The sequence below is a fragment of the Equus quagga genome, chromosome 8, assembly GCF_021613505.1.
Source record: "Equus quagga isolate Etosha38 chromosome 8, UCLA_HA_Equagga_1.0, whole genome shotgun sequence".
Classification (NCBI taxonomy): Eukaryota; Metazoa; Chordata; class Mammalia; order Perissodactyla; family Equidae; genus Equus; species Equus quagga.
The window spans coordinates 130,895,632-130,923,355 of NC_060274.1; the positions used below are offsets into that span (position 1 = coordinate 130,895,632).

The following is a 27,724-nucleotide window of genomic DNA, read 5'->3' on the forward strand; positions in this document are numbered from 1 at the left end:
AGAGTGGGTAGTTTTCAATTCCCCCAAAAAGAGTTTTGGAAAAAAGACTCTATTTGACAATGATTATTTCTATAAAATTGTTTCATGAACATTAGAAGTATTAGGTCCTGTAAAAGTATAAGTACTTTAAAATTTGAACCTGGTGATTTTTTATTTCCTCCTTACCAAAACTTGTCCTCATTTAACAAAGAGCCCTGAGTTATGAGACAGCAATTAATAATTTAATCATCAAAGCTTGAAGTTTAGTTATCGATTAAACATATATATATTTTTTTACAACCTATACTACTGTAAGGTAAAACAACTTCTATTTCAAAAAGTAAATAAAGCCAAATATGTTGATGCCACTATAATTTCTTACATCATTTTGGTATCATATATAAAAAGTAACTCTACACACATCGTCCTCATGTTTCATTACCAACTTTCACATAGTTGATACATTTAAGCACCTAATAATAACTGCTGCTTTGTTTTTGCTACTTTACAAACAAATTAGATGAGGTAACCCAGCCCTCAGCAACCGGATAAGGTATATACTGCCAGCCCACTTTACAGACGGGAACACCAGGAAACGTGTCTGGAGTCCCAGGTGAGGAAGGAGAAGAGTCAGCATCTAAGTCCAGGTCTTCGGAAGGCCAAAGCTCACCATTCTGCTCTACACTAACATGCAAATAAAGAGACACTCTAGCCTTAGAGTAGAAAGCTCTCATTATTTGAAAAATGGAGAGAAAGACAAAAGTGCTATATAATGGTCCAATTCAGAGTATCACACCATCACAAAATATAAAGGGACTGAGTGTTTTAAAAACACAGCAGCTACTGGACAATAACAGATACTGCTACTCAAGTTAAATAATGTAGTTCCCTCCAATATGCAACTGTACTAAGAAGAATGACAAAGTTAATGTCACTTCATTAACTAAATGATTGGTAATTCAAAATCTTTATAAATTTAATTTTTAAATGAAATAAATGTACTCTTTTCCTCAAAATAATACTTTTATACGTCTTTCTCTGAGATCCTATGTCTGAAATGCTCACTTTACATTGTTATAACCACGCCTTTTACAGTAGAGTAACAATTCCAAAAAGAAACCTTGAGTATAACAACACTACCAGAATTGAATGTTTTGAAAATAACCATTCTTATCCATGTTGTTTCCACAGAAAAACGAGTGCTCCTGATTGGGGGAGGGTAGAGGAATTCTATTAAGAAATTACTGAATGATTTTTTTTTCTGGAAGGTGTTGGGAAAATCAAATTAACACATAACAATAGTTAGTGAGATATGACTCCATTTTCTGCTATAAACAGCAAGATCAAAACGCGACCCAAGGTAAATTTCCTTGAAAGGGTCCCAGCAGGAGTTTTCCTTTTTGTACGTGATTTCCTCTCACCCACAAAAAACATGCCAAATATGCGCATGTGCCACTAACACTAAGCAGCACTTCCTTAATCACTCATTTCCAACAATTTATGGATGATCAGTGGCAAAAACGAGCAAAAATAATGAAAGAATGCAATGAAAGCTCACTGAGACCGAGCTGGACTTCCTACTTATTTCTGTGTCTCTTTAAGATGGAGGCCTGATACAAATTAGCCACTGGGGGGAAAAGTCATCTGGTCATAAAATACAGTACAAGGTCACTTTTATGTAAGTTTGCCAAAAGGGACATAAACCAGGACAATTTCAAACTGTGACACAGGATAGAGACATATTAAAGCAATCTCTGTTCCTCCTCTATTGTGCCGTCACGGCGCTCAGCTTTATAGGCCTCCAAGCACCGGCACCGAGCGCTTCGCTTCCACCTGGTCAGTCTAATTAATTAAGAAAGGAAGTTACCTCAAATTTTGTACTTTTTGCTTTTATTATCAAGCACTTCGTTTGAAGTTATAGGAGTTAACCTCTTAATCCTACAGACCGTGTGCTATGTTCTGGACATTTGGGGATGTCTGGATGGTTTGAGTAATTGGTCAGGATGTTGCTGTCACTTATGTTAAACTTTATGCATGACTTCAAATCAAAGATAGGCATTAAGGTGAGGCAGAATATAATTACTCCCAGAAACATCTTTGGTTTATGAATTAATCTGTTACTGATGAGATTCTTTTCATTTTCATTAACTTGTTGAATTTTTTCTTCATAATATGTTAATTCAAAGTAAGATGTTAAAATATAATATGAAACAAACACATTCCTAACTCACATTTAAACCCTGGCCAGAGGTTAGACGTTCAGAGTTTATTATGCAATCAGAAAACATCTTCTGACATCATCCCAAATAATTCAGAGGTCTCTCAGAGGCAGGCTGGGGAGAGAAATGCCCACCGCTGATCTGCGTGCGGTATGACAGGAACCGCAGGGCTGTCAGCCCCAAGAACCTCATATGCTGGTATACAATTGAGTCACTGAGATAAAAACTGTGGAGAAACCATCTCCACCACGAAATGAAACAAAACAAACCCAGCAGACACAACCTTTTTATCAGAGTTGAAACCTTAAGATGTAAGCATGGGTTCAGGTTCAAACACACATAAACATATATAATGCTCGATATAATATACATAGGTGACAGTGAAATAATCTAAATTCGATAAACATTTAACTGCTAACAGTAAATTAGAGTCCCAAAATAAAAGTTACCTTCTTACTAAAAAAAATTTGCTTTATCAAAACCATTTACATTCTCCTACCTTGAGAATTACAAAGAATGGAAATAGTGAGGAGATGGTCCTAATAAAAAAGAAACATACACATGGTAAGGAGAGAGAAGAAAGGCTATTTAAGGCCCTTAAAAGGACATGGTCAATCCCCCAGGCCTAAAATGTCCTGTTTGAATTAACATAGTGGTTTAATTAAAAACTAAGCAGAGAATTCTGCTTAATTTGATTTTCAATTCAAGCTCTGCATCCGCCTGTGGCTAGTGGCCAATTTCCGCATCTCGGCACAATATGCAAGGGGCTGTTTTAAAATCGATTGCCCAGGGGAATCAATGGAGTATGGTGGGGCCATATGCCACTTAGGGACTCTACCAGATTAGGCACAGTAAAACAGCACCAGGAGGGTGGCCGAAGGAAAAAAAGGAAATTTAACTTAACCACATTACAAGTTTGTTACTACTCAAATTATTGTGCAGAATCTACCAATTACAAGAGTTTTCTAAGCTCTCGTCAATATTGCCCTGGGATTAGATGTGTCAAATGTAACCAATAAGCAAAGAGCTTTAAAGGGATATACACAAATATATAACTCGCTCGCCAGCTGTGATTGTGGTCAGTGACACATTCACTTCAACAGAGCAACAGTTAATGACTATGATACAATCTACTGCTCTGTGTAAAGAAAAAGAGGTCTGAACACACATTATTTAGGATCTGCACAAGTAAATACCAAGACAGGTAACAGAAAGGCATAATATTAAAAGGCTCAAACATATACTTTACACATTTAGCCTTAACTATACAAAGCTAATAACTCTTGAAACTTTCATGTATTTGATTTTAAAACTGAAAAATATGAATATTTTAAAATAACACGCCATGATTACCCTAATTTTAAAGTGTGTGTGCCACACATTCCTAATAGGCTCTAGAACATACCTAATCTTCAAGTAGGTTTGATTTTGCTTCAGTTCATGCCATTTCAAAATGGGAAAAATAGTTTGGAATCTTAAAATTGCCTAGGATAATAATATTTGAATAATCAAGAGCTAATTATACTGTATTCAGTTGCTTTCTGATGATTTCATATAACACTGATATTTTCTAGAATACTTATTAGTCAAATGCATTAAGCTCTAAGATTATGGCAATAATAGCTAACGTTTACTGAGATAAATCCTGGGCTATGCACTCTACATGAATAATCTCCTCTCATTTAATCCTCTGAATAATACAGTAAGGCAACTATCATTATTATATCCATTTTACAGAAATAACACCTGAGGTTTCCATGAAGTAACGAGCCCAGGCAGTCTGACTCTAAAGACAAACTTTCTCCCCTTAGTACCCTCAATCTTTCTCCTTAGGCCCCCTCCCCTGAGCACACTAATAGTAGAATTATTCTACCTCCAAGCTACAACCCCACCCCACTCCTTCCTTTAACAGTTTTATTAAAGACTAAATTCCTTATATGGATTTCTACAACTCCCATTGATTCTCCAGCTAACTCAAGTCAAATAAATGGTAACCATCTTGAGCTCTGCCTTCTTGCCCTCTTCTTAAATCCTTTGCTGTGTTTGAGAATTAATTGGTCATGTTGATTATATCCTACAATCCCTCAACACATGAGTCCCCCCTGAGATCATAAAATGTAGCTGGTGGCCTGAGGGATTTTGAGGTAACTAATATAGTCAAAGATGTGCTTAGAAAAGAATATTCTTTTAATCATGTACAGAGAGACCAGAAGTAATAAATTTAGGGGGAAGAATTGCTGTACAATTGTAGGTGCAAAATATCTTTAATTACCTTCTCGTAGCCCTCCCCAAGCTGATTCTCCCTTTGACCTTAGTCTACAAGGGGCAACAGGAGAGCAGTGACGTGTCACTGGGTTTTTGTGTCATTTGTTTTTAATCTAGAGACGGTTGCTAATTCTGCTCCAACAGATATAGCCAAGTCCCTTTTCTAACTGGTTAGGGAGGAAATTAATTTGGAGGTAAGGGATTCGTCCATATTGCACACTGCTTTTAAAAATAATCTATTTAATAACTAGATTTTTATAAAAAGCATAACCTAAGTAGATACACCTATAATACCAACTATGAAAATATATTTAATATTGAGCTTTACCAGTTGTTTTTGCACTTAGTTAAGATTACACATGAGGCAGAGATGGAAGAGGGGAGAACTTTGCACATTTAAAGCAAACATCAACATGGAAACTTTAGTGAAATATGTTGAACACTGTTTAACAGAGCCAGGTACATGACTGATTCAGTATGGTGATATCACTACAAAACACAGCATTTCACATTGTGTGGTGCATGTACTTCTTTCCTTAGTGACATACAGTGAAAATCAGATGTGTATTTATCTCTAAATATACGTAAATAAAACAGTAGATGCAAAAATCCTCTTCAAAAGTCCTTTACCAACTCCCTATTGTCTATAGCGTAAAATCCAAACTACCTGGCAGAGGACTCAAGGCCTCCAGGAGTTGACCCCAACAAGCTTCCCGTGCACCCTGACCTCACCATTCTCCATTCTACAGCTAAGTTTCAGCCATTCCCCCAATTCCATCAGAACGCATGCCTTTACTCAGGCCTGGCATGCCACACACTAGCAACGCCCGCTCAGCCTTCAAATGCAGGCTGACTCCTCCTATGAAGCCTTCCAGAATTCTGAGGCAATCAAGACAGCCACTCCTACAGTGCTTCCCATAGCAGCTTGTTGTATAAAAGTTCATCACACTGCATGCTATTTGCTTGCATCTCTGATTTCTCTTTCTGTCCATCCTTTGAAGGCAGGAGCCATGTCTTTTCATTTCTGTTCCCAGCAAGCTCCTATAGCAGCATAATGATTATTACTTAGTAAGTGCTTAGTAAAACTGTCAAATGAATGACTATCCACCAAAAGCCTCCAAAATTCTAGAGAAATTGCTTTCTCAAGTGTCTCTAACGATCTTGATGTTCTTTCTTTCAAGTCTCTTTTTAATATAATAGTTTACATTCCATTCTCCTAGAAACTGTCTTTTGGCTTCGGGAGAGATCATTCTCCTTTTGTTCTCACGCTATCTGACAGCATCTACTCAAAATTCTTTCTTGCTCCTTTGCTCCACAGCATTCCACGGTCCTCTCTTCTCCATCCCTTTTGTCCTTGGCCGTCTCATCCACCTGGTTGGCTTTAACAGTGCTCTCCATAGGCTGGCGTGGGAGGAACACGCACTTTGGGAAGGGTAGAAACAACTCCTGGGTTTCAGTACTACTAGTTCTGCAATTGTGCTTACGTGGTTTTTAGACAACTTAATAACATTTAATATCTTTGGACCTCAGTTTTCTCCTTACAAAAAAAGGGTTTGAACTAAATCCCTTTCAGCAATAAAACTTCCTATGATTTCTTCAAGAAATTATGAAAACTCAAAGATCTTTCAAAATTGAAACTATATAATTATTTTACATTACATACATGACTTAAATAATTTTAAAACATCATGATAAAAAAGAATTCCTATATATATGCCAGTTTTCTCAATGTCAGCTTTGACTGCCAGACGCATCTGTCCATTCTCTTCTTGGTACACTTACAAATACGAAATCAACTGCTAGTTTTCAGCTACAGACTGTTCAAGTATGGAATAATATCTAGAAAACAGAAAGGTGAATCCACTGAAACAACACCTTAGCTATCACCTCTCAGTGTTCTTTCATGGCATCCTTCAATGTATAGGGCTAAAACGTACTATACTTAAGGTTTAAAATCAGAAGAGCTGTCAAAATGTTAGACTAAACAATTTCATTCCTAAGAACCCACAAAAAGTTATATGAAGTTTTAAAAACCAATAATAATAATAATTCACACACAGTTTACAACTTCTTATGCCAAATTTACTTAATTGGCATTATAATATTACTCAATAATATGTAGGTACACTTTCACTCCATATATCACAATATGAATATAACTAAAAATTTAAAAGACGCAATGTGTCCATAAACCGTAACATTAGAACTCATTTTGTCAAGTTTAAAAGTCACCCAAAAAGCATGAACTACTTAAATCTTTGCATTAGATTCCAAAATTTTACAGCAAAGCTCTAAATAGAAATGCTGTTCCTTTCACTTTAAAATATTATATTCAAGGATAAATGAAGTTGTTACCACTTATAAAGTCTGAATTAAAGTCTCTCATTGTGCCCACTTCTAACCCTCTCACACTCGCCTAGGATCAGTGAGTCGCAGTATTTTGGGACTTTGACTATCTAACGGAGCATGTTTGATTTTATGACATGCTACTCTCCTGAAAATACTGATGTGAAATAACTTTTACATCAAGATATATTTTAAGATTTTTAGAATTTCATGTCATGCTTTAAACTAAATGAAATAGCCTAAGAAAGGAATAATAGTTATCATATCAGGTTTATTCACTCCACAAAAGAATACTCCAACTCTGAACATACTATAAAAACATTCAAAGGCTGAAAGATGACTTCCTCCCTATGGGCACACAACATAATTCAATATGCAGTATTATTAATATTATTGTTCACATTATTAATATGTTTTATTATTATTAATTAAACTTTTTACATTCCAATCAAATGGTTGTTTAAGCCCACATGTTCTAGTTCAACATGGATGATATTTAATTCCAAAACACGATTCACTTACCTTTTTCAGGCCAGCAAAACCTTCTGATTCCAGAAAGAAAAAGGCAAAGGGCATCAATACAAATAAACAAAGATTGGAAAAGAGAGAAGCAAGGTTCCACAAACCTATAAGGAGGACAACGAAAGAAGAAAGACAGGTTAGATGTCGATAGACCTTGTCCAAGAAAATTACTATGCTAAATTGTGAGATTAGCCTAAGAGCTATAATTTTTACTAGTAAAAATAAACATAAACTTGAAGAGAGTGGTCTAACAAATGACCTAAACTTAGAAATTAGAAAATAATTGCATATTTATTTAACATTTCTATAACTGTAACTTGAACCTGTTGGGAAAAGCCAAAATAGAAACTAATGATTTTTCCTCATGCCCTAAAATAAACTGACTAAAGATATGACAAATGCAGAGACCCAAAGACATAGCCTCTTTAGACACATTGGCACCTGAATATTTAAATTAGAGCCACTAGCATTTATTGAGCACTTAATAAATACCAGATATTCTACTAAACATTTTACATGCGTAATCTCATTTAATTTAAGCTTCACAAAAACTCTAAAAGTAATAATTAGCATTTGTTGAACCTTTATGTGCCAAGAACTATTCTAAGTGATTTACAGATATTACACAAACTCATTTACTCTTTCCAGCAAATCCCTCAACTTGACAGAGTAGGCACAGGCTGGTCATATAACTCACCGAGGGTGCAAAGCCTGCAAGTAGTAGCACTAATTCCTGAGATTTTTAAAAACTACTACATCACAAAAGTTCTAGTAAGCAATTCCAAGCGGGAAAGAAAAAGGAAGAGAAGCAGGCAAACTCACATCACCTGCTCCCTTTCTGGCACACTCTGCATGCTTTAATAAAACCACAATGAAAAGCAACTAGAACGATAATAACAGATTTGGAGAAAGAACTTTACGTATGTCATTGGGATAGTATTGGGCCCAACATCTCACACTTTTTAAGGTAAAACACTCAAATTTAAAACTGATTGTCAGAATGATGGCTATAATCTTTATAAAATTTCTAAAATCAAGAGTCAAAGATAAAAATTAGCTAAGTATAGGGGCTGGCCCCGTGGCCGAGTGGTTAAGTCTGTGCGCTCCGCTGCAGGCGGCCCAGTGTTTCGTTGGTTCGAATCCTGGGCACGGACATGGCACTGGTCATCAAACCATGCTGAGGCAGCGTCCCACATGCTACAACTAGAAGGACCCAAAACGAAGAATATACAACTATGTACTGGGGGGCTTTGGGGAGAAAAAGGAAAAAATAAAAAAATCTTTAAAAGAAAAAAAAAATTAGCTAAGTATAAATTCAATGAATTACATCTAATTATAAATCAATGCTTTTGAAAACAGGCAACTAATGTTCTTTCAATGCCCTCGTTTACAAGGCACTGTTCCAGGCTCTGGAGATACAGTAATGAACACAACACAAAGCTCTGCCCTCACAGGGCTTATGCTCCCAACAGACGAGCACTGCAATAGAGCAGTCACGGAACCAAAGTGAACTAGTCCACAACTGCACTGGTTACAAATTAACATATGTTTCACGACTGCCCTAAGCCCTTTTTGGAACAGCATGGAGTACAAACAAAAAGAATGAATGTAGCATTTTTACAGGTTACCTAGAGAGACGAACAGCCGTCAGTAGATAAAATGATGTAATTAACAAAATCAGTTTATAGTTTCTTATTCAAAAATCTAGATACATTTAATAAATTTTACAATATACTTAGTAGTAAATAAAATGTTTTACAAATCTTTCTGAAAAACAATCTTATATCTTTCAGTGGAAAAACTTTAATTTGAACTTTTTAAAATAAAAATTGTTCTAAAACACTTTTCTACTTTCCAGTCTTTTAAAAAAAAAAAGATGCTGAACATCTTAACCCTTTTCTTTATTCAAAGGGGTTCTAATGACCGCCGATGGTTTTATCGTTTCAACAGCAGGCAAGAGCACATGGAATGGCGGCTAAACACACAAACGGGTTTCAGAGGGACCTGGGTGTGAGCCCCATCTGCACGTCCACGTGACAACCTTGCTAGGCCACAGGTTCGTCGTCTATAAAGCAAGGCGGAGGACCATGCCCATGAGTGGTGTTGAGATTTAAGTGAAATAATGCCTGTAGGACAATCAGCACCCCGTCACAAAACAAGCACTTTATGACTTTTTGCTTTTAGTAACAGTCACATCCCCAGACGCTACTAACACACGGTGCTGTAGCTCCCGTACCATACTGTCTGAGACCCCAGGCTCACTTGCTAGTTTTTCCTCTTATCTCCCTTTCTGCCAGGTGTCTCAGCTCTTGTTTTTTGCTACTGGCAATTGACATGTGTCCAGCAACAATCTCTCCCCTCCCTCAAGAGGCAAGGTAAAGGCACCCTCTACACCACTTCTTGAGAATTGTACCTAAGAACCAATGGCCCTGGATCAAAGCTGTGTCCTCCAGGTTAAGTTCATAAACTTGAACGCATGGTCTTTAGCCTCTACTTTGCTCAACAGCATTTTATCTTCATTATGGTTTCCAGGTAAGTTACTTCCAGATACGTGAGGTACAACTATAATTAGTACTATGCAAAGTCTTACATAATAAATTATTATCCTTTTGGGCTGGAGAATGATGACTGTCATATGTTACTCTGTCTAGGCACGGTGGAAAATAGAGAAATGCCCCGTTTTAAATCATTTGTGTTAAAAAGATAAAAGTGTATTCACTTTAAACAAGATAGTTTTAGTCCAATGAAACATCTCACAGTACTTGAGAAAACTATAAAAAACAATCTACCATTTGTTAAGTACCTAACATCTCAGGTATTGTTCTGGATACTTTAGGATTCTACCCCGAATGCTTTCTGATAAGGCAGGTCCTCTCTTTTACAGATGGCCTTCAAGTTCAGAAACATGCCCTTGTCCCAGAGCTAGAAAATGGCTAAGCCACTCTTTCTAATACGCTGCAATGTTTTTAAGCAACTATAAACACCACCATTTCCTACATTTCTCATATTCTTTACAAACGCCTACAAATTTTATCATTATAAATCTCCAGATCTAAGTTCCATGGGGCATGCGTCATGTTTCTACCATGCTGGTTTTAGTACTAAGGAATCAGTAACTAAGAGTTCCATGAACAAACAACATTACATTCTATATAGCTAAATGTTAACACATTCAGGAAGGAAACATCCTCTAAGGAAAAGCTTATGGGACAAACTAAGGAAGCAGTTTGAGAATTAAGTCTTGATTGTCAGTGCAAAATGAAAAAAATCACAACATATATAAAAAGTAAGAAAATTAATTTCAAACGTATTGAGTTATAAGTGAAAAAAATAAACTACACGCTTAGATGATTTCATAAATTGTGACATAAGTATACACCCGTGATGCCATCACCATAATCAAGATAATGAACATGCCCATCACCCCGAAGTTTCCTCAGACCATTTTACAGTCACTGTCTCCTTCCACTCCCCACCTCACTCCTTGTCTGCCACTGATTCTGCACTTCAGAAAGGACTGTACTTTCCAGAGTTTTATACAAAGGGTGTGTATAGTATGTACTGCTTGGTTTTGTCTGGCTTCTGTCACGGAGCACACTTATTTTGAGATTTTTTTCAACACTGTGATATGTATTAGTAGCTTGTCCCTTTATCAGATTGAATCCAGTTACAAGACTGCATCCATTCACCTGCAAACTGCTAGCTGGGTTGTTCCCAATTTGTGGTTATTACAACTAAAACTGTTATAAACACTCACGTATGAGTCTCTACATGGACATATGCTTTCATTTCTTTTGGGTAAATGTGGGCATGGAACGGCTGGGTCATATGGTAAGCGTATGTTGAACATTTTAAGAAACTGCCAAGATGTTTTCCAAAGCAGCTGTGTAATTTTATATTCCTCCCAGCAGAGTTCAAATTTCATCCACATTTCACCAAAATATGGTATGGCCAGTCTTTTTAGTTTCAGCCATTCTAATAGATATATAGTGGCATCTCATTATTATTTTAATTTGTATTTCCCTAATGAATAAATAATGACAGGAACATCTTTTAATGAACTTATTTGCCATCCATTTATATTTTCTTTGGTGAAATGTCTCCTCAAATCTGTTGCTCATTGTTTCACTGGGTCATTTGCTTATTTATTATTGAGTTTGGCAAGTTCTTTATATACTCTGAATACAAGTCCTTTATCAGGAATGTGATTTGCAGATATTTTCTGCCAATCTGTGGATTGCCTTTTCATCCTCTTAACAGCATCTTTCAAAGAACAAAATTACTTAATTTTGACACAGTCTTATTTATCAATTTTTTCTTTTACGGATCATGCTTTAGCTATCTTACCCAAGAAATTATGGTCTAGCACAGTGTCACAAAGACTTTCTCCTATGTTTCCTGCTATAAGTGTTACAGTTTTAGGATTTACATTTAGGTCTATGATCCTTTTGAATTAATTTTCATATATGGTGCCAGGTATGGATTGAAGTTTAGTTTTTGTCTATGATTATCCTATTACTCCAAAACCATTTGTTGAAAAGAATATCTTTTTTCCACCAAATTGTCTCCGCACCTTTGTTGAAAATAAACTAACAACAAATGTGTGGACATATTCCTGGACTCTCTGTTCTTGAGTTGATCTACCTGTCTGTCTTTACGCTGATATCCCAAGGTCTCAATTCCTACGGCTTTAAAGTAGTCTTTCAGTCAGGTAGTAACTCCTCCAACTTCGTTCTCTTTCAAAATTGTTTTGGCTATTCTAAGTCCTTTGAATTCCCATCTGAATTTTAGATCAACTTTTCAATTTCTACAAAGAAGCCTGCTGGGATTTTGACAGGGACTGACTGACTCTATAGATCAATTTAAGGAGAACTGGTATCTTAACAGTATTGTCTTCTAATCCATGAACACAGTGTATCTCTCCAATCACTGTGGCACTCAGCAGTGTTTCATAGTTTACAGTATATAGGTCTCATACATCCCTAAGCATTTCATGTTTTTGATGCTATTGTATATAAATGGCATTGGTTTTTAAATCAATTTCCAATTATTCACTGCTAGTATATAGAAACGCAACCGAGTTTTATATTTTGATCTTGTATCCTGCAACCTTGCAAAATTCACATATTAGTTCTAATAGCCTTTTTATAATACGTTCTATCCGAATTGCTATACAGACAATCATATCATCTGTTAACAGAGACAGTTTTACTTTTTCCTTTCCAAGCTTAATGTCCCTTACTTTTTAAAAATGACCAGAACAGTGTTGAACAGAAGTTGTGAGAGGGGACGTCCATGTCTTGTTCCTGATCTCAGGGAGAAAGCATTCAGTCTTTCACTATTAGGTATGAGGCTACCTGTACGGTTTTCATAGATGCTCTTTATTAGGATGAGGAAATGCCCTTTCATGCCTAGTCTGCTGAGAGCTTTTATCGGGAAGAGACATTGAATTTTGTTATATGCTTTTTCTGCATATATTGTGATGACCATATAACATGTTTAGCATATGAATATGGTAAATTACATTCAGCGATTTTTTTCAAATATGATGCATTCTCCTTTTTGTTTGATTTGATAAATTTTGTTTAGAATTTAGGCATCTATGTTCATGAGGGATATTGGTCTGTAGTTTTATTTTCAAGAAATGTCGGTCTGGTTTTGGTATCAGAGCAATGCTGCCATCATTGAGTTAGGAAGTATTCCCTCATTTTCAATTTTCTGAAAATCCTTGTAGAATTGGTACTATTTCTTCCTTAAATGTTTGGTAGAACTGACAGTCAAGTCCTCTTGGCCTATAGTTTTATTTGTGAGAATGTTTGTAACGTTTCCACAATGTCTGAGAGGGCTTCAGTAATTTTTGTCTTTCAAGGAACTCTCCCATTTCTCTTGTGACATTTATTGGCATAAAGGTGTTCATAATATGCACTAATTATCCTTTTAATAACTATAGAATCCGTAGTGATGTCACCTCTCTCATTCCTGATATTGGTAATTAATGTCTTCCTTTTTGCTGATCAATCTGGCTACAGCCTTATCAATTTTATTGATTTTCTCTGGTTTCTAGTTCACTGATTTCTCCTCTCATCTTTTTTCGTTTCCCATCTTCTTCTTACTTTGGGCTTCATTTGCTCTCATTTTTCTAGTTTCTTAAGATGGAAGCGATTTGAGACCTTTTTTTCTTTTGTAAAACAGGCATTTCAGTGTTATAAATTTTGAAATGTTTTATTTTCATTTTCACTCAGTTCAAAGTACTTTCAAATTTCCTTTTTGATTTCTTCTTTGACATATGAGTTATTGTGAAGTACGTTATTTAGTTACCAAATACTTAAGGAATTTTCCAGATATGTTTCTCTCACTGATTTCCCATTTAATTTCACGATCGTTAGAGAATATATTTTGTATGACTTAAATCATTCTAAAAGCATTGGGACTTATTTTATGGCACAGAATATGGTTTTCTTAGTAAATGTTCTCAGTGTACTTGAAAAGAAAATGTATTCTACTATTGTCGGGCAGAGTATTCTACAAATGCACATCAGGCCAGGTTGGCGAAGAGAGTGATTCAAGTCTTCTAGATCCTTAATCTTTTCCTGTCTACTTGTCCTATCAATCATTGAAATGGGGATACTGATATATCTGAATAGAACTGTGATTTTGACTACTGATCCTTTCATTTCTCTAAGTTTTTGCTTCATGTACTTAATAGATATTTATTAGGTAGATAAGTGTTTATTATGATGTTCTTTTGATGAATGAACCCCTGTCATCACTATGAAATGATCTTCTTTATGTCTGGTACTATTCCTCATCCTTTTCTGATAATAATATACTAATTCTAGTTTTCTTTTTACTAGAGTTAGCATGGTACATCTTTTTTCTCCTACTGCTGTTAACCTATTTGTGTCTTCATATTTAAAGTGTGTTTCTTATAGGCAGTATAAACTTATGTCTTTCTTCTTTATTCAATCTGACAACCTCTGCCTTTAATTGGGGTTTTAGACCACTGATGTTTATTGATATGGTCAGGTTTAAGTCTATCAATTTGCTCTTTGTCTTCTATTTGTCCCACTGTTCTGTAGTCTCTTTTTCTGTGCTCCTCTGGATTAACTATTTTTATGATTCCATTGTATTTCCTTTGTTTGCTTACTGACTATATCTCCTTGTTGAGCTATTTTAGAGTTAGTTTCAGGTTTGTCATGTACACCTTTAACTCATCACAATGTGCCTCCAAGTGATATTATCACACTTCAAGTACAGCATAAGAACCTCACAACAGTCTATTTCCAGTTCTTTCCTCCTGCCTTTGTGCTATTGTTATACATTTAACTTGTACAAGGTGTTATAAAACTCACAATACACTGTTTCTATTTTTTTGCTTAAGCAGCCAATTATCTTTTAATAAGACTTATATAATAAAGAAAAACTCTTTTATATTTACCCACAAAATTGCCACTTCTAGTGCTCTTCATTCTGTTTTGTAGATCCAGATTTCTATCTCCTACCGATTTGCTTCTGCCTAAAGGACTTCCTTTATGTTTTGTAGCACAGGTCTACTGGTGATGTATTTTTACCTTTTGTATATCTGACACCATCTTTATTTGCCTGTTTTGGAAAAATATTCTCAATAGACACAGAACTAGTTTGGCAGGGTTTCTCTCTTTTAGTACTTTAAAGATTTTGCTCCACTGTCATCTGACTTGCATTTTTTCCCCTTAAGAAATAGAATGTGACTCTTACATTGCTCCTCTGTACTTTATACATCTTTTTCTCTGAATGCTTAAGACTTTCTCTTTATCACTGCTTTTGACCAATTTGATGATACATCTTGCTATAGTTTTCTTCACGTTTCTTGTATATAGGGCTCGGTGAGCTTCTTGGATCAGAAGGTTTATAGTTTCATCTAATCTCAAAATTTTTCTGCCATTAATTTTCTAAATATTTTTTCTTAATCCTCCCTCCTTCAGAACATCAATTATATTACTGATGCTCTGGTCAGTTTTTCAGTCATTTTCTCCTCTCTTTCTTTTTTGGACAGTTTTCTCTTGCTATGTCTTCAAGTTTACTTATCTCTTCTGCAATATCTAATCTGCTTTTACTACGTTCAACATATTTTCATATCAGACATTATGGTTTCATCTCTAAGTTTGATTTAGTTCTTTTTTATATCTTCCACCTCTCAATAAGTTCAATCTTTCATCTAGTTTCTGGAACATATGAAATAGAGTTATAAGAAATGTTTTCATGTTCTTGTCACTAATTCTGAATCCGTGTCAATTGTGAGTCAGCTTTAATTGACTGATTTTTCTCCTCATTATGGCCTGTATTTCCTGCTTTGTACTCAGCTGCAGACTCAAGGTAGGTACAGTGGATCGCCAAAGATATCCAGACCTCAACCCCTGGAACCTGTGAATATTTTACGTTACACGGCGTATTCGTTTTCTAGGGCTGCTGTAACAACGTATCACAAACAGGATGGCTTCAAACAACAGAAACTTACTCTCTCACAATTCTGTAAGCTAGAAGTCCAAAATCAAGGTGTCAGCAGGACCAGCTCCTTCTGAAGGCTTTAGGAAAGAATCCTTACTTATCTCTTCTGGTGGCAGCCTGTACTGTGTGGCATTGCTGGGCTTGGAGACGCATCACTCTAATCTCCGCCTTTGTCTTCACATGACCTTCTTCCTGGGGTGTCCTGTTTCTGTTTTATCTTCCTATAAGGACACTAGTAATTGGATTAGGACCCACCTTAATCCAGTATGACCTCATCTTAACTAATTATATCTGCAAAGACATTATTTCCAAATAAGGTCACATTCTGAGGTTCCAGGTGGACCTGAATTTGGGGGTTGGGGGACACTATTCAACCCAGTATACATGGCAAAAAGGATTTTGCAGATACAATGAATAGAGATAGGGAGATCCTCTTGGATTAGCCTGATGAGTGCAACCTAACCAAATAAGCCTTTAAAAGCACAGAACTTTCTTCAGCTGGAGTAAGAGAGATCCAGCAGAAATAAGTCAGGGAAGAATTCAACCCACCTGAGGAGGCTCACTGGAAAACAAGAGAAAAGAGGCAGGCAGCTTCTAGTACAAAGACCAGTACCTGGCTGAGACTTAGCAAGGAAACGGGAACCTCAGTCCTAAAACCAAAAAGAACCAAATTTAGCCAAAAACCTGAATGAGCCTGGAGGTAAATGCTTCCCCAGAGCCTCCAGTGAGGAATGCCATCCTGTAAAAATCTAAACAGAGGGGCTTTTTTTTTTTTGGCCAAAAACAGCACATCAGTTTAGTAAGATTTTACTAAGGGAAATATTTTAACTGAGAATATGATAGCCCATTAATTCTATCCATCAGTGTAAAACAAGATGCTTCTCTGTGTCACTCTCTCCTTTCCCTCTGCCCAGTGAGCTCGGGCCACCGTGGCCTCTCAGAACTCCGAGCTTTTCTCCTCAGCCCAAAGAACCACTCAGGCCTCCCTGGGCCTCCTATGCTGCAATGTGGCCTGCACTCCCGTCTCTCCAGGCAGCACCTTGGAGCGCTCACAGCACTCACCTCTCATCTCGCAGGGATTAGGGATTACTATTCTTCACTGTTTATGTTTTCTTTAAAATCTCGTTTCAGGTGAGAGGGGACAGTTACCGCTCAGTATCCACGGATGCAGAACCTGAGAAAACCAAGGGCCAACTGAGGGACTTGAGCATCTGGCAGAGTTTGGAATCCACGGGGTGTCCTGGAACCTGTCCCCTGCAGAGACCAAGGGTTGACTGTTTATCTAGTCTCTCTTACTCCACCTTGGCCAGACTATATTTAGCCTTTAAAGTATTTCCTTACCAACACTTGAATACTGATTTTCTTAATTTTTCTTACTCTATGTCTGAGTCTTAGTTCTTGATAAGACAAACACAGGAAAAGCTCTAGGCATAAAACATCACAGCAGAGAGTACTTCTTCTTTACTCATTATCTTCATGGATTTGTTAATCATTAAAGAGTTTTTTAACCTATAGTTACCTACTCTATTTCAAGCTGACCTCCCCAAATACTTATTGATAGCCTTGTCCCCTTTTTTAATCCTTTCAACATACAACTCGACAACGGAATAAAGCCTCAACCTCAACTGATACGTCTTAGTTTTCTCTTAATAGATAAAATTGTTCCCTATTGTGAAATATCCACTTTCTTTATTCTCTTGCCATAAATTCCTATAATTTAACTGTTCCAGTGTACATTTCTACAATGGGTCTCTAGGATACTTTACAAAAACCATCAAGCTTATTCTTTTCTTTCCGTTTTTCCACACCCTTTCCATTATATTCTTTGATACATTTAGAAAGTGCACTCTAATCAAATGATGATGTCCTAAAAGAATTTTAAACATAGTAGTGAAATCATTGCAAAGCCTCACTTTGTTAAGCTCCTTCCTATTATGTTGTTCAATACCTGCTACTTTCAACTCACACTGAGAAAAAAAAAATCACCTAGGAAAAAATATACTAGCTCCATATCTTCAAAGAATTGTTTTAGATTGAAAGGACCTCTCTCCCGTTTCTGATAGACTTAACAAAGATCTTTATTTCAACAAAATACTTAAGCAGAACAGATACAATGTTTGTAAGAATCTGAAATTAAGATCTGTTCAAAACAAGCTGAGTTTAACTTTTATTTTAGTGCACCAAGAATAACATAGAAACAGAATTTTGGAGCAGAAAAGAACTCTAAGATCCCCTCGTTCAACTCACTCAGAAACTGGACTCTTTTTTTAAAAGAAGTTAAGTAAATTCCCCCACAAATTCCAAAACTTAAAAATTATAAACCTGGGATTAGATCCCAGATCTCTTGCTCTTTCTACATTACTGTATAATATCTCATACGACACTCTGGGTAAAAAGGCACAACATTTTGAATTGTGTTAATAGCATCTGCTGAAAAGAGCACATCAGTTTAACAAGATTTTACTAAGGGAAATGTTTAAACTGAGAATATAATAGCCCATAAATCTTATCCATCTGTGTAAAACAAGATGCTTAGTCGAGCTCCTGATCAGTCGGTAAGACACTGGAGCAGAACTAAACACTCCTACATGTTTATATTCCTGTGCACATGTACACCCCATCTTCTTAAAACACCAAAATATCTTTCAAATACAGAAAAGTTTTAACAATACTTCAGTGAAACATTGACTGTATTACACGTCCTTTACGTACTATAACATCCTCTAACAGAACTAGGAAGTCACACCATTCATGATTTAAAGGACCTTCCCAGCCCTCATGGCAGACGTCTGAGTGAGTGGCACTTTATCTCTGACCAGCCAGCGTTTGCATCTATCAGCTACATATGACCTGGAAAAGGGGCTTCGTCTCTGTTGTTCTGTTTCCTCATGTATAAAATAGGCTGTAACTTAACTCATAGGGCTCTCATGAAGAACAGAAGAGAAATAAATTATCACAATGTTAAACAAATGTCAGTGCCTCTCCCTGCCCTGTCTCAACATAATGCAAATGGTCCAAAAAAGTGAAAAATTCTAATGCACACCAGCAATTAGATCAGATAAAGACAAGACAGTGATATGAGTTGCAGCTAAAATTAGCTTTCAACCCTTTTCTTAAAGAATTATTCTCATTAATTACACCCCAAAAAAGGCTTATTTAACAAAAACCTGTATATATATATCACATTAAAAATATATTAAAACAATGACAAAAATAAGCATAGAAAATAAATTGCAAAGAAATACACCAAATCATTAACAATGTGAACATGGACGAATTATTGGATGACTTTTTCTTACATATTCTAAGTTTGCTATAAGGACCACAGAAGACCCTTAAAAACGATGAAACATATACTTAAACTCCTCTGTGAAACTCAAAATTCTCCACACCCCAATGACACACAACTTCCCCAGAACATGCTTACGAAGGGCAGAAGACAGCAAAGCCAAACTGAGATGGCGATGCTGGGCAGCTGCCATCAGCCACGTGGCTCACTCTTTTACTGCCCTCACTGACTGCACAATTCACACTCTAGCCTCAGCAAAATCACAAATTACCACGTGGCAGGGAGCTTCAAAGATTGCTCTCAAATAGTTGCAACCATGAATATAAAGCCTTGAATGCTTAGAGTCCACTATACTTTTATAATCAGTGGGAAAAAAACATTTATCATTTGTAGCACAAAAGGAGACCTTTTTATTGTTACTGATCTATAAATACACATACTTCCAGAGTTTACCTTTCCGATTATATACGTCCGTTTCATACAGTGAAAACTACAAATTCAAATTCTTCTCTGGAAGTCAAAAGTTAAAAAAAAAAACTTTGCTTAGGCAAAAGTTCACAAATCAGTAAAAGTTTTTAACCAATACACTTAAAACGAAGATAGGAAAAGCTCAATAGAGAAGCATGTATCCACGACAGTAACAAGCAGCAATGTCTGCTGAGCAAGTGAAGAAAATGATCAGGATGACTACAAAGGTTCTGAATACCAACTTGTTTAGTCTGTCATGAAACTAGATGCCTTCCCGTATGCACTAAACTTTAAATATATATAACTTTTAAAAATTATTTCCCCCAACTGCCCTTTTGCCAGGAGACTCAGTGTTATTGCTGATGATTTGGACGACCACAACTGTAGAAAGGGATATAATGTAATTGAGAACCTCCACTGTATTTATTTTTGCAAGAAATATTCACTTAACACAAAGAATTTGAGGATTGACAGTCTTATCCCACCTAACAGAATAATCATCTAGATAAATAACCAGCTTTTTTTCAGTCTAAATAATTGAAATAAAAAAATTAACTTTATTAATTACAATAAACGTGAAAGTTTCAGACCTAGCTTGTGCTAATTACCAAATTTGCAACATATAGAAAGTTAAAGTTACCATGAGAAGACCATTTAATATATAGAAAACTAACATCTAATATACCTTCCTAAGTAGTAATTACATTCTTAGAAACTATATAAAACTCAAATTTCCAGCATTTTACAAACATACTGAGATATACACACATAAATATGCCTTAAGAATATTCCGTAATTTTGATAAAACATTCCTAAATTAAAAATTAGGGCTAATATACATAACATACTACCACTACTTTTATTTTATTATATATGGTTATACATATTAATTTGTAAAATAAAAAGAAATACTGTCAAATTTCTGTACTTCAGAAAGCTAAAATTACATGCTTCAGTCCAGTAGTACATAGCAGAACTCTAAAAATCCTGAAACCTTGTAGTTTGTCTAAATCAGTAGCAATGACAGCCTTTTTGAAATAAATCTAATGCCTATCCCCAAAAGAGGTATCTGAACTTAAACAAAGATTCAGATAATCCAGAATACTTAGTTTAAAACCAAACCAAACTGAACTGCCAGATCACCACAGGATACATTAGCTTCTGGCTCCATCTGCTGGAGTCACAAAATATTTCAAAATACAACATACAACACTAAGAAGCAAATAATCTATCAATTCTCATCACACAGACAAAAAACTTCATGAATTTAAATAAGAAAATTAGTGCATATTCAATAATTTCCAAAATGACAAAATTAAGTTAAAACCAATATTTCGGTGGAACTGAGGCTCTGATCCAATTGTCAAAAAGTGACTTATATAATAAAAAAAGTTCTACCAAGAAAGCATAAGCCTCAGAGAAAAGACTTCAAGTTTGCTTTTCAATAAGAAGTGTTGCGAGAACTTCAAAATTAGAATAACTTCTGCATGTTTCCTTAGAAATAAAGCAAAAAATAAAGAACAATTTTAGCAATGAGTTATGAAACTTTTTACCTTAATATACCTCTTATTAACAAAAAAGCAGTACATATTCACTGTAGAAATATTATACAATGCAAATACCAAAAAAAAATTCATATCATATAATCCTACCACCCAGAGAAAACATTTTTTCCAACATCTTTCTATATCAACCAATACTCATCTACATCTATAATCACCAAAAAAGCACTCCACTGTTTAGCTCTACCAAAATTTAATTAGGCAAATTTCCTACTTTGAACACTTAGATTGTTTCTTATTTTTATTGTTATAAACATTATCTCAATAAATACCCAGTAACTATAGTGAGGCACATTATAATAAATGACTGACTATTGAGACCAAGTAACTAGTATCATTTACCTAACCATAGCATATTAAAATTTATTACGGACTGACTTTTGATTTAGTATTTATACATAAGTAAATATAATACCAACTTTTTTTAAGTTTGATTGCTTATAATCTAAAAGTTTGATTTTTTTTTGATCTTCTGCGGGACGTGAAAATGGATAAAACAAAGATGGATTTTGGATTGCTCCTTCATGATGTCCAAAATAGCATACTGTCTATTCTTGTTGACAAATCAAAATAAAGCACACATACCTTGCAAAGACTAGTCAGACAGATTCATTGTGGTTATCTTTTAACTGACTGAATCTCAAACTGGGCAATCATGTTATAAATGTGTCTCTCTCTCTGGTCTGAAGTGAGTAGGGATAGCCTAGCAAAACTTGGGCCCCACTGGGGAAAAACACCTCAAAAACTGAAGAATTCTTTCCTGACTTTAAGGCTGCAACTTTAATTCCATCATTCTCCTACCTTCCAAAGATGTACGTTATTTGGTTTTTATTTTAATTTTAAACTCACATTACATAAAATTATCACTTTAAAGTGAATAATTCAGTGGCATTTAGTGCATTCACAACGCTGTGCAACCACTACCTGCATCTAGTTCCAAAACACTGTCATCATCACAAAAGGAAAACTCATTGATCAGCTGTATCAGTTTTTCAATTTATGGAACATAAGAGTTTCATATTTTTCTACTAATTTTCTAACACTATACAAGATATAAAAAGTGAATACAAACAGGTACTTTCTTACCTTTTTCCTATTTTAACAGTAAAAATAGCAACAATACAAATTTTAGCTACCATTTTGATTTGTCATCTCTGCCCACTTTGTACCATCCTACAATAAATGTAGTTGCTGGCATGTCACAGCCCACACCGAGCAAATGATGGGACATGCCTCACAGCATCCAGCGGACAAGTGATAAAGACTCCTGGCTAAAACTGTTAATGACCAGAGGATCACCATTCTGCCTCACTCCAGCTCCAGTACCTATTTTTGCGTACTACATTTTTTAAGCTGTTTGAATCATTTTCTCACTGTAGACAGAGATACATCTTGCTACATGATACAGAGATTTAGGACTGATTTTTATTTTCCTACTTTACCAAATTCTGGCCCAGAGAAGCGAAGTGGCATTCCAAGGTAATATGGTTAACATGTAACATCTCAAACCCATGTGTCCAAAATCCAAACACTGTATTTAAGCCAAACTAAATATATTTACACATGCTAAAGCATTATTGACACATATTTTAGCCTCTAATCCATATGTGATTTACACATTAAAGGCACAATCAAAAACATCCATACTGACAACTTTTTAGGCTAAGTCATTAAATTTCTTTTCAAATTAAGTTTGTTTTTCACCAAAGTATTCCTAATGATACAATTAATAACTGTTATTCATTCAATGAATCTTTATTGAACATTTCCAGTGTGAAAGTACTGGAACAGGTGCTCCAAAAGAGATCAAGAATTTAAGACTAATCTGAGTCCTCAAAGAATTCAGAATAAATTCAGGAATAGTTTTACCAAAAGAAATAATAATTCTAAGAAAATCTCATGTCACAAGATGATAAATGACTGACAAACAAATATGGATGATATAACTGCACTGGGGTAAAGGAAATAATCAGCCTTTTTGGGGACTACTAAACACTGGCCCTGAACTGACACTAACTCCAGTAGACCAAAAATGTCAGTGTGGTCCACCAGTCAGAGCAGGGGCTTACAGAGTTAGGTAGGCAACGGAGTTACAGCTCAGCTCTCATGTGTCTTAGAGTGGGTCCCTGAATCCTCTCCGTAGTTCCAGTTCCAGAACGATAACGGGAATAGACATTTCAAACTCTGCAAGAATCTCCACAGTGACCTGGGAAATGAGGGCTATTACAGTAGGAAAGGCCAAGTGGAAGCCACCAGAACTGCCTCTAACTGGGAAAACAGTAAACCAAAAGCAATACTGCATCCCTGAAGGGAATACAGAGACGAGTGCCACCATCAAGGACTTGAAAGATGCAGGGGTGTTGATTCTCACGTCCCCAAGACAGATGGATCCTGGAGAATGACAGTGGATTACTGTAAGCTTAACCAGGTGGTGACTCCAACTGCAGCTGTTGCACCAGATATGGCTTCACTGCTTGAGTAAATTAACACATCTCCTTGCATCTGGTACGTGGCCACTGATATGACAAATGCTTTTTTCTCCATCCCTGTCCATAGGGCCCACCAGAAGTGGTTTGCTTTCAGCTGGCAAGGCCAGCAATGTACCTTCACTGCCCTACCTCAGGGGTATATCAACTCTCCAGCTCTGTCATAAATGAATTCACAAGGATATTGATTCCTTTTACCTTCCACAAGGTATCACACTGGCCCACCATATTGATGACATTTTGCTGACTGGACCTAGTAAGCAAGAACTAACAACTCCTCTAGACTTATTGGTGAGACATTTTCATGTCAGAGGGTGGGAAACAAATCCAACAAAAATCCAGGGGCCTTCTACCTCAATGAAATTTCTAGGAGTCCAATGTTGAGGAGCATGTTGAGACATCCCTTCTAAGGTGAGGGATAAGTTGTTGCATCTGGCCACTCTTACAACCAAAAAAGAGGCAAAATGCCTAGTGGGCCTCTTTGGATTTTGAAGGCAACATATTCCTCATTTCAAGGTGTTACTCTAGTCCATTTAATGAGTGACATGAAAAACTGCTAGTTTTGAGTGGGGCCCAAGAAAAGAGGAAGCGCTACAAGTCCAGGCTGCTGTGAAAGCTTCTCTGCCCTTGGGCCATATTATGCAGCAGCTCCAATGGTGCCTGAGGTTTCAGTGGCAGACAGGGATGCTGTCTGGCCCTTTGTCAGGCCTCTACATATGAATTGCAGTGCAGGCCATTAGGATTTCAGAGTAAAGCTAAGCCATCCTCCATGGATTAACTACTATCCTGAGAAATGGCTTTTAGCCTGCTACTGGGCCTCAGTCGAGACTGAACACCTGACCATGGGCCACCAACTTACCATCCAACCTGAGCTGCCCATTGTGAACTGGGTGTTATCTGACCCACCAAGCCATAAAGTTGGGGATGCACAGCAACACTCCATCATCAAATGGCAGTGGTACATATATATACAATCAGGCCCAAGTAGGCCCTGAAGGCACAAGCTACATGAAGAAGTGGCCCAAGTTCCCATGGCCCCTACTCCTGCTACACTGCCTTGTCTCTCCCAGGCTGCACCTGGAGCCTCATGGGGCGTTCTCAATGTCAGCTGATCTGACAGAGGAAGAGAAGCCTCAGGCCTGGTTACAGATGGCTCTGCACAATATGCAGGCACCACCTGAAAGCAGACAGCTGCAGCACTACTGCAGCCCCTTTCTGGGACATTCCTGAAAGACAGTGGTAAAGGGAAAACTCCTAGTGGGCAGACCTCCCAGCAGTGCAGCTGGCTGTTCACTCTGCGTGGAAGGAGAAATGGTGAGATGTGTGATTATACACTGACTCCTGGGCTGTGGCCATGGTTTGGCTGGATGGTCAGGGACTTGGAAGGAAGATGATTGGAAAATTGGTGACAAGGAAATATGAGGAAGAGGTATGCAGACAGACCTCTCTGAATGGTAAAAAAAAAAAAAAAGTGAAGATATTTGTATCCCATGTGCCTGCTCATCAAAGGATGCGCTCAGCAGAGGAGGACTTTAACAATCAAGTGGATAGATGATGAGTTCTGTCAGCACCAGTCAGCTTCTTTCCCCAGCCACCTCTCTCATCACCCAAGGGGCTCATGAACAAAGTGGCCATGGTGGCAGGGGTGGAGGATATGCATGGGCTCAGTATGACAGACTTTCACTCACGAAAGCTGATCTGGTTGTGGCCAACACTGAGTGCCCAACCTGTTAGCAGCAGAGACCAACACTGAGCACCCAATATGGCACCATTCCCTGGGGTTATCAGCCATCCACCTGGGGGCAGGTTGATTGCACTGGACCACACCCATCCTGGAAAGGGCAGCGTTTTGTCCTTACTGGAACAAACACTTAATCTGGATACAGATTTGCCTTCCCTGCACACAATGCTCCTGCCAAAACTACCATCCACAGACTTATTCACCATGTGGTATCCCACACAGCATTGCTTCTGGTCAAGGAACTCACTTCACAGCAAAAGAAGTGCTACAACAGGCCCATGCTCTTGGAATTCATTGGTCTTGCCATGTTCCCCACCATCCTGAAGTAGCTGGCTTAACAGAATGGTGGAATGGCCTTCTGAAGACTCTGACAGTGCCAGCTAAGTGGCAATACCTTGCAGGGCCGGGGCAAGGTTCTCCAGAAGGTTGTATATGCTGAGTTTGCAGTGAATACACGGTGGTGTTTCTCCTATAGCCAGTTTTCTCGCAAATTTCAGGAATCATGGGGTAGAAATGGGAGTGGCACCACTCACCATTACCCCTAGTCACCCACTAGCAAAATTTTTGTTTCCTGCCCCTGTGACCTTATGTTCTGCTGGCCTAGAGGTTTTGGCTCTAAATGGAGCAATGCTTCCACCAGGAGACATATCAATGATTCTGCCACCCATCCACTTTGGGCTCCTGATGCCTCTAAATTAACATCAAGGAAGGGAGCTACAGTGCTGGCTGGGGTGATTGATCTTGACTACCAGGGGAAATTGGACTACGATTCCACAATGGAGGTAAGGAAGAGTATGTCTGGAACACAGGAGATCCCTTATAGTATCTCTTAGTATTTCCATGCCCTGTGATGAAGGTCAATAGAAAACTACAACAACTCAATTTAGGCAGGATTACTAATGGCCTAGACCCTTCAGGAATGAAGATCTGGGTCATCCTACCAGGTAAAGAGCTACAAGTAGCTGAGACGCTTGCTGGAAGCAAAGGAAATACAGAATAGGTAGTGGAAGAAGGTAATTATAAATACCAGCTATGACCAGGTGAACAGTTACAGCAATGAGTGCTGTAAGTGTCATGAGTATTTCCTCCTTAGTTTTATTACAAATGTTTGTGTGTGTGTGTGTGTGTATACACATATATTAGGCAAATTACCTTGTTTTTGTGAAAGATGAAATGAGTGGAGCATATTAAAACAGAACCAAAGCAGCCATTTCAGAGGAACTGCCTCGCACATCTTGTCTGCTCTCTCTTCCAAACTTGACCAAAACACCAACACTGCAAGAGGTCAGTAAGGATTCCTGCTTATAAGGATTGATGAAATTGAACTTTGCTGATGACCAAATCGCTAACCAACCAATGAAGTACAAACCTAGCCTTACCTCATCTAGCACCAATGAACTCATCTTTAATATAACTTATCTCACCTTCCTCCCTTTTTCCCATAAAAACCCTGAGCCCCTCTCCTGTAATTGGGACATTATTTGGATTTCTACCTCAATCTATGCTCCCTGAATTCCAATTCTTTGATCCCAAATAAACGCTTTGCCTCTTAAACTGGCTTCTGTTTTTGTAGGTTGACATATGGTGTCAGAAGTGAGATCTGAAGTGATTTCACCTTCGTAGACCAGCATCCCCTGGAAATAGGTTTGGTACCAACACAAGCCCCCTTCTGTGCTCAGCTGCTTCCACAGACAGCCAACTCCTCTGATCATGGGAACTCTCAGGCTCAAATCTCCTTTCCATTGGTTGAAGTCAATGCCCTTTTTTTAGGGATTGGGAGCAAGTGCCCAGGAGACTATTGTCTCAGTGCCAGCATGACAGTCACTGCTGCAGGAGGGGACTCCTTCAGCTGTTTTCCTTAGTCGGTGAGTGCTCTAACCAAGTTAAGAGATTTTCCTGTGGTCATTTTTGTTTGTGCACTCTTCTTTACCATGGAACTTTCATTTTCTAAAGTTTCCTGAGAAAAGCTTCTCCCTCCAGCTGATTTTATATTTAAAAACGACGGTCTTTCCTCTTGTAAATTTCTGTCCCAGTGGACCAATAATACTAAAGATAATTTAAAATGACAGTGGCCACTTTGAAGCTCCATCTTTAATTTCTAAAGAGTCAAGTGCGCCACCTTGCAGCACACCTGCTTAAAACTATGGTCTTGGAAACTGTAAATATTTACAAAGAACAGTAAAATCTTACTAAGCTTGTTTAGTGCTCTGAGAGCTTGGCTTTGTAACCATCAGGTCGGAGGCCCCAAAATATCGTCCAACAAAAATGTACATTGCATCCCATTTGCATTCAAAATATGGCTGGACAGAAGTGCGAACTGGACTCCATTTGCGGCTGGCATCCTACCAAGCTGCTGCCAG

The 27,724-nt window shown here is 37.3% G+C and overlaps 1 protein-coding gene across 2 annotated transcripts in view; it reads right to left on the reverse strand.

The window, feature by feature from the left end:
* Window positions 1-27,724, reverse strand: part of LMBR1 (limb development membrane protein 1) — a 145,828-nt gene that overhangs the window by 78,913 nt on the left and 39,191 nt on the right. For both annotated transcript variants that reach the window (XM_046668846.1, XM_046668845.1), the window contains exon 5: window positions 7,332-7,435. In XM_046668846.1, coding sequence (XP_046524802.1) covers window positions 7,332-7,435 — 104 coding nt within the window. The remainder of the gene's footprint in view (window positions 1-7,331; window positions 7,436-27,724) is intronic.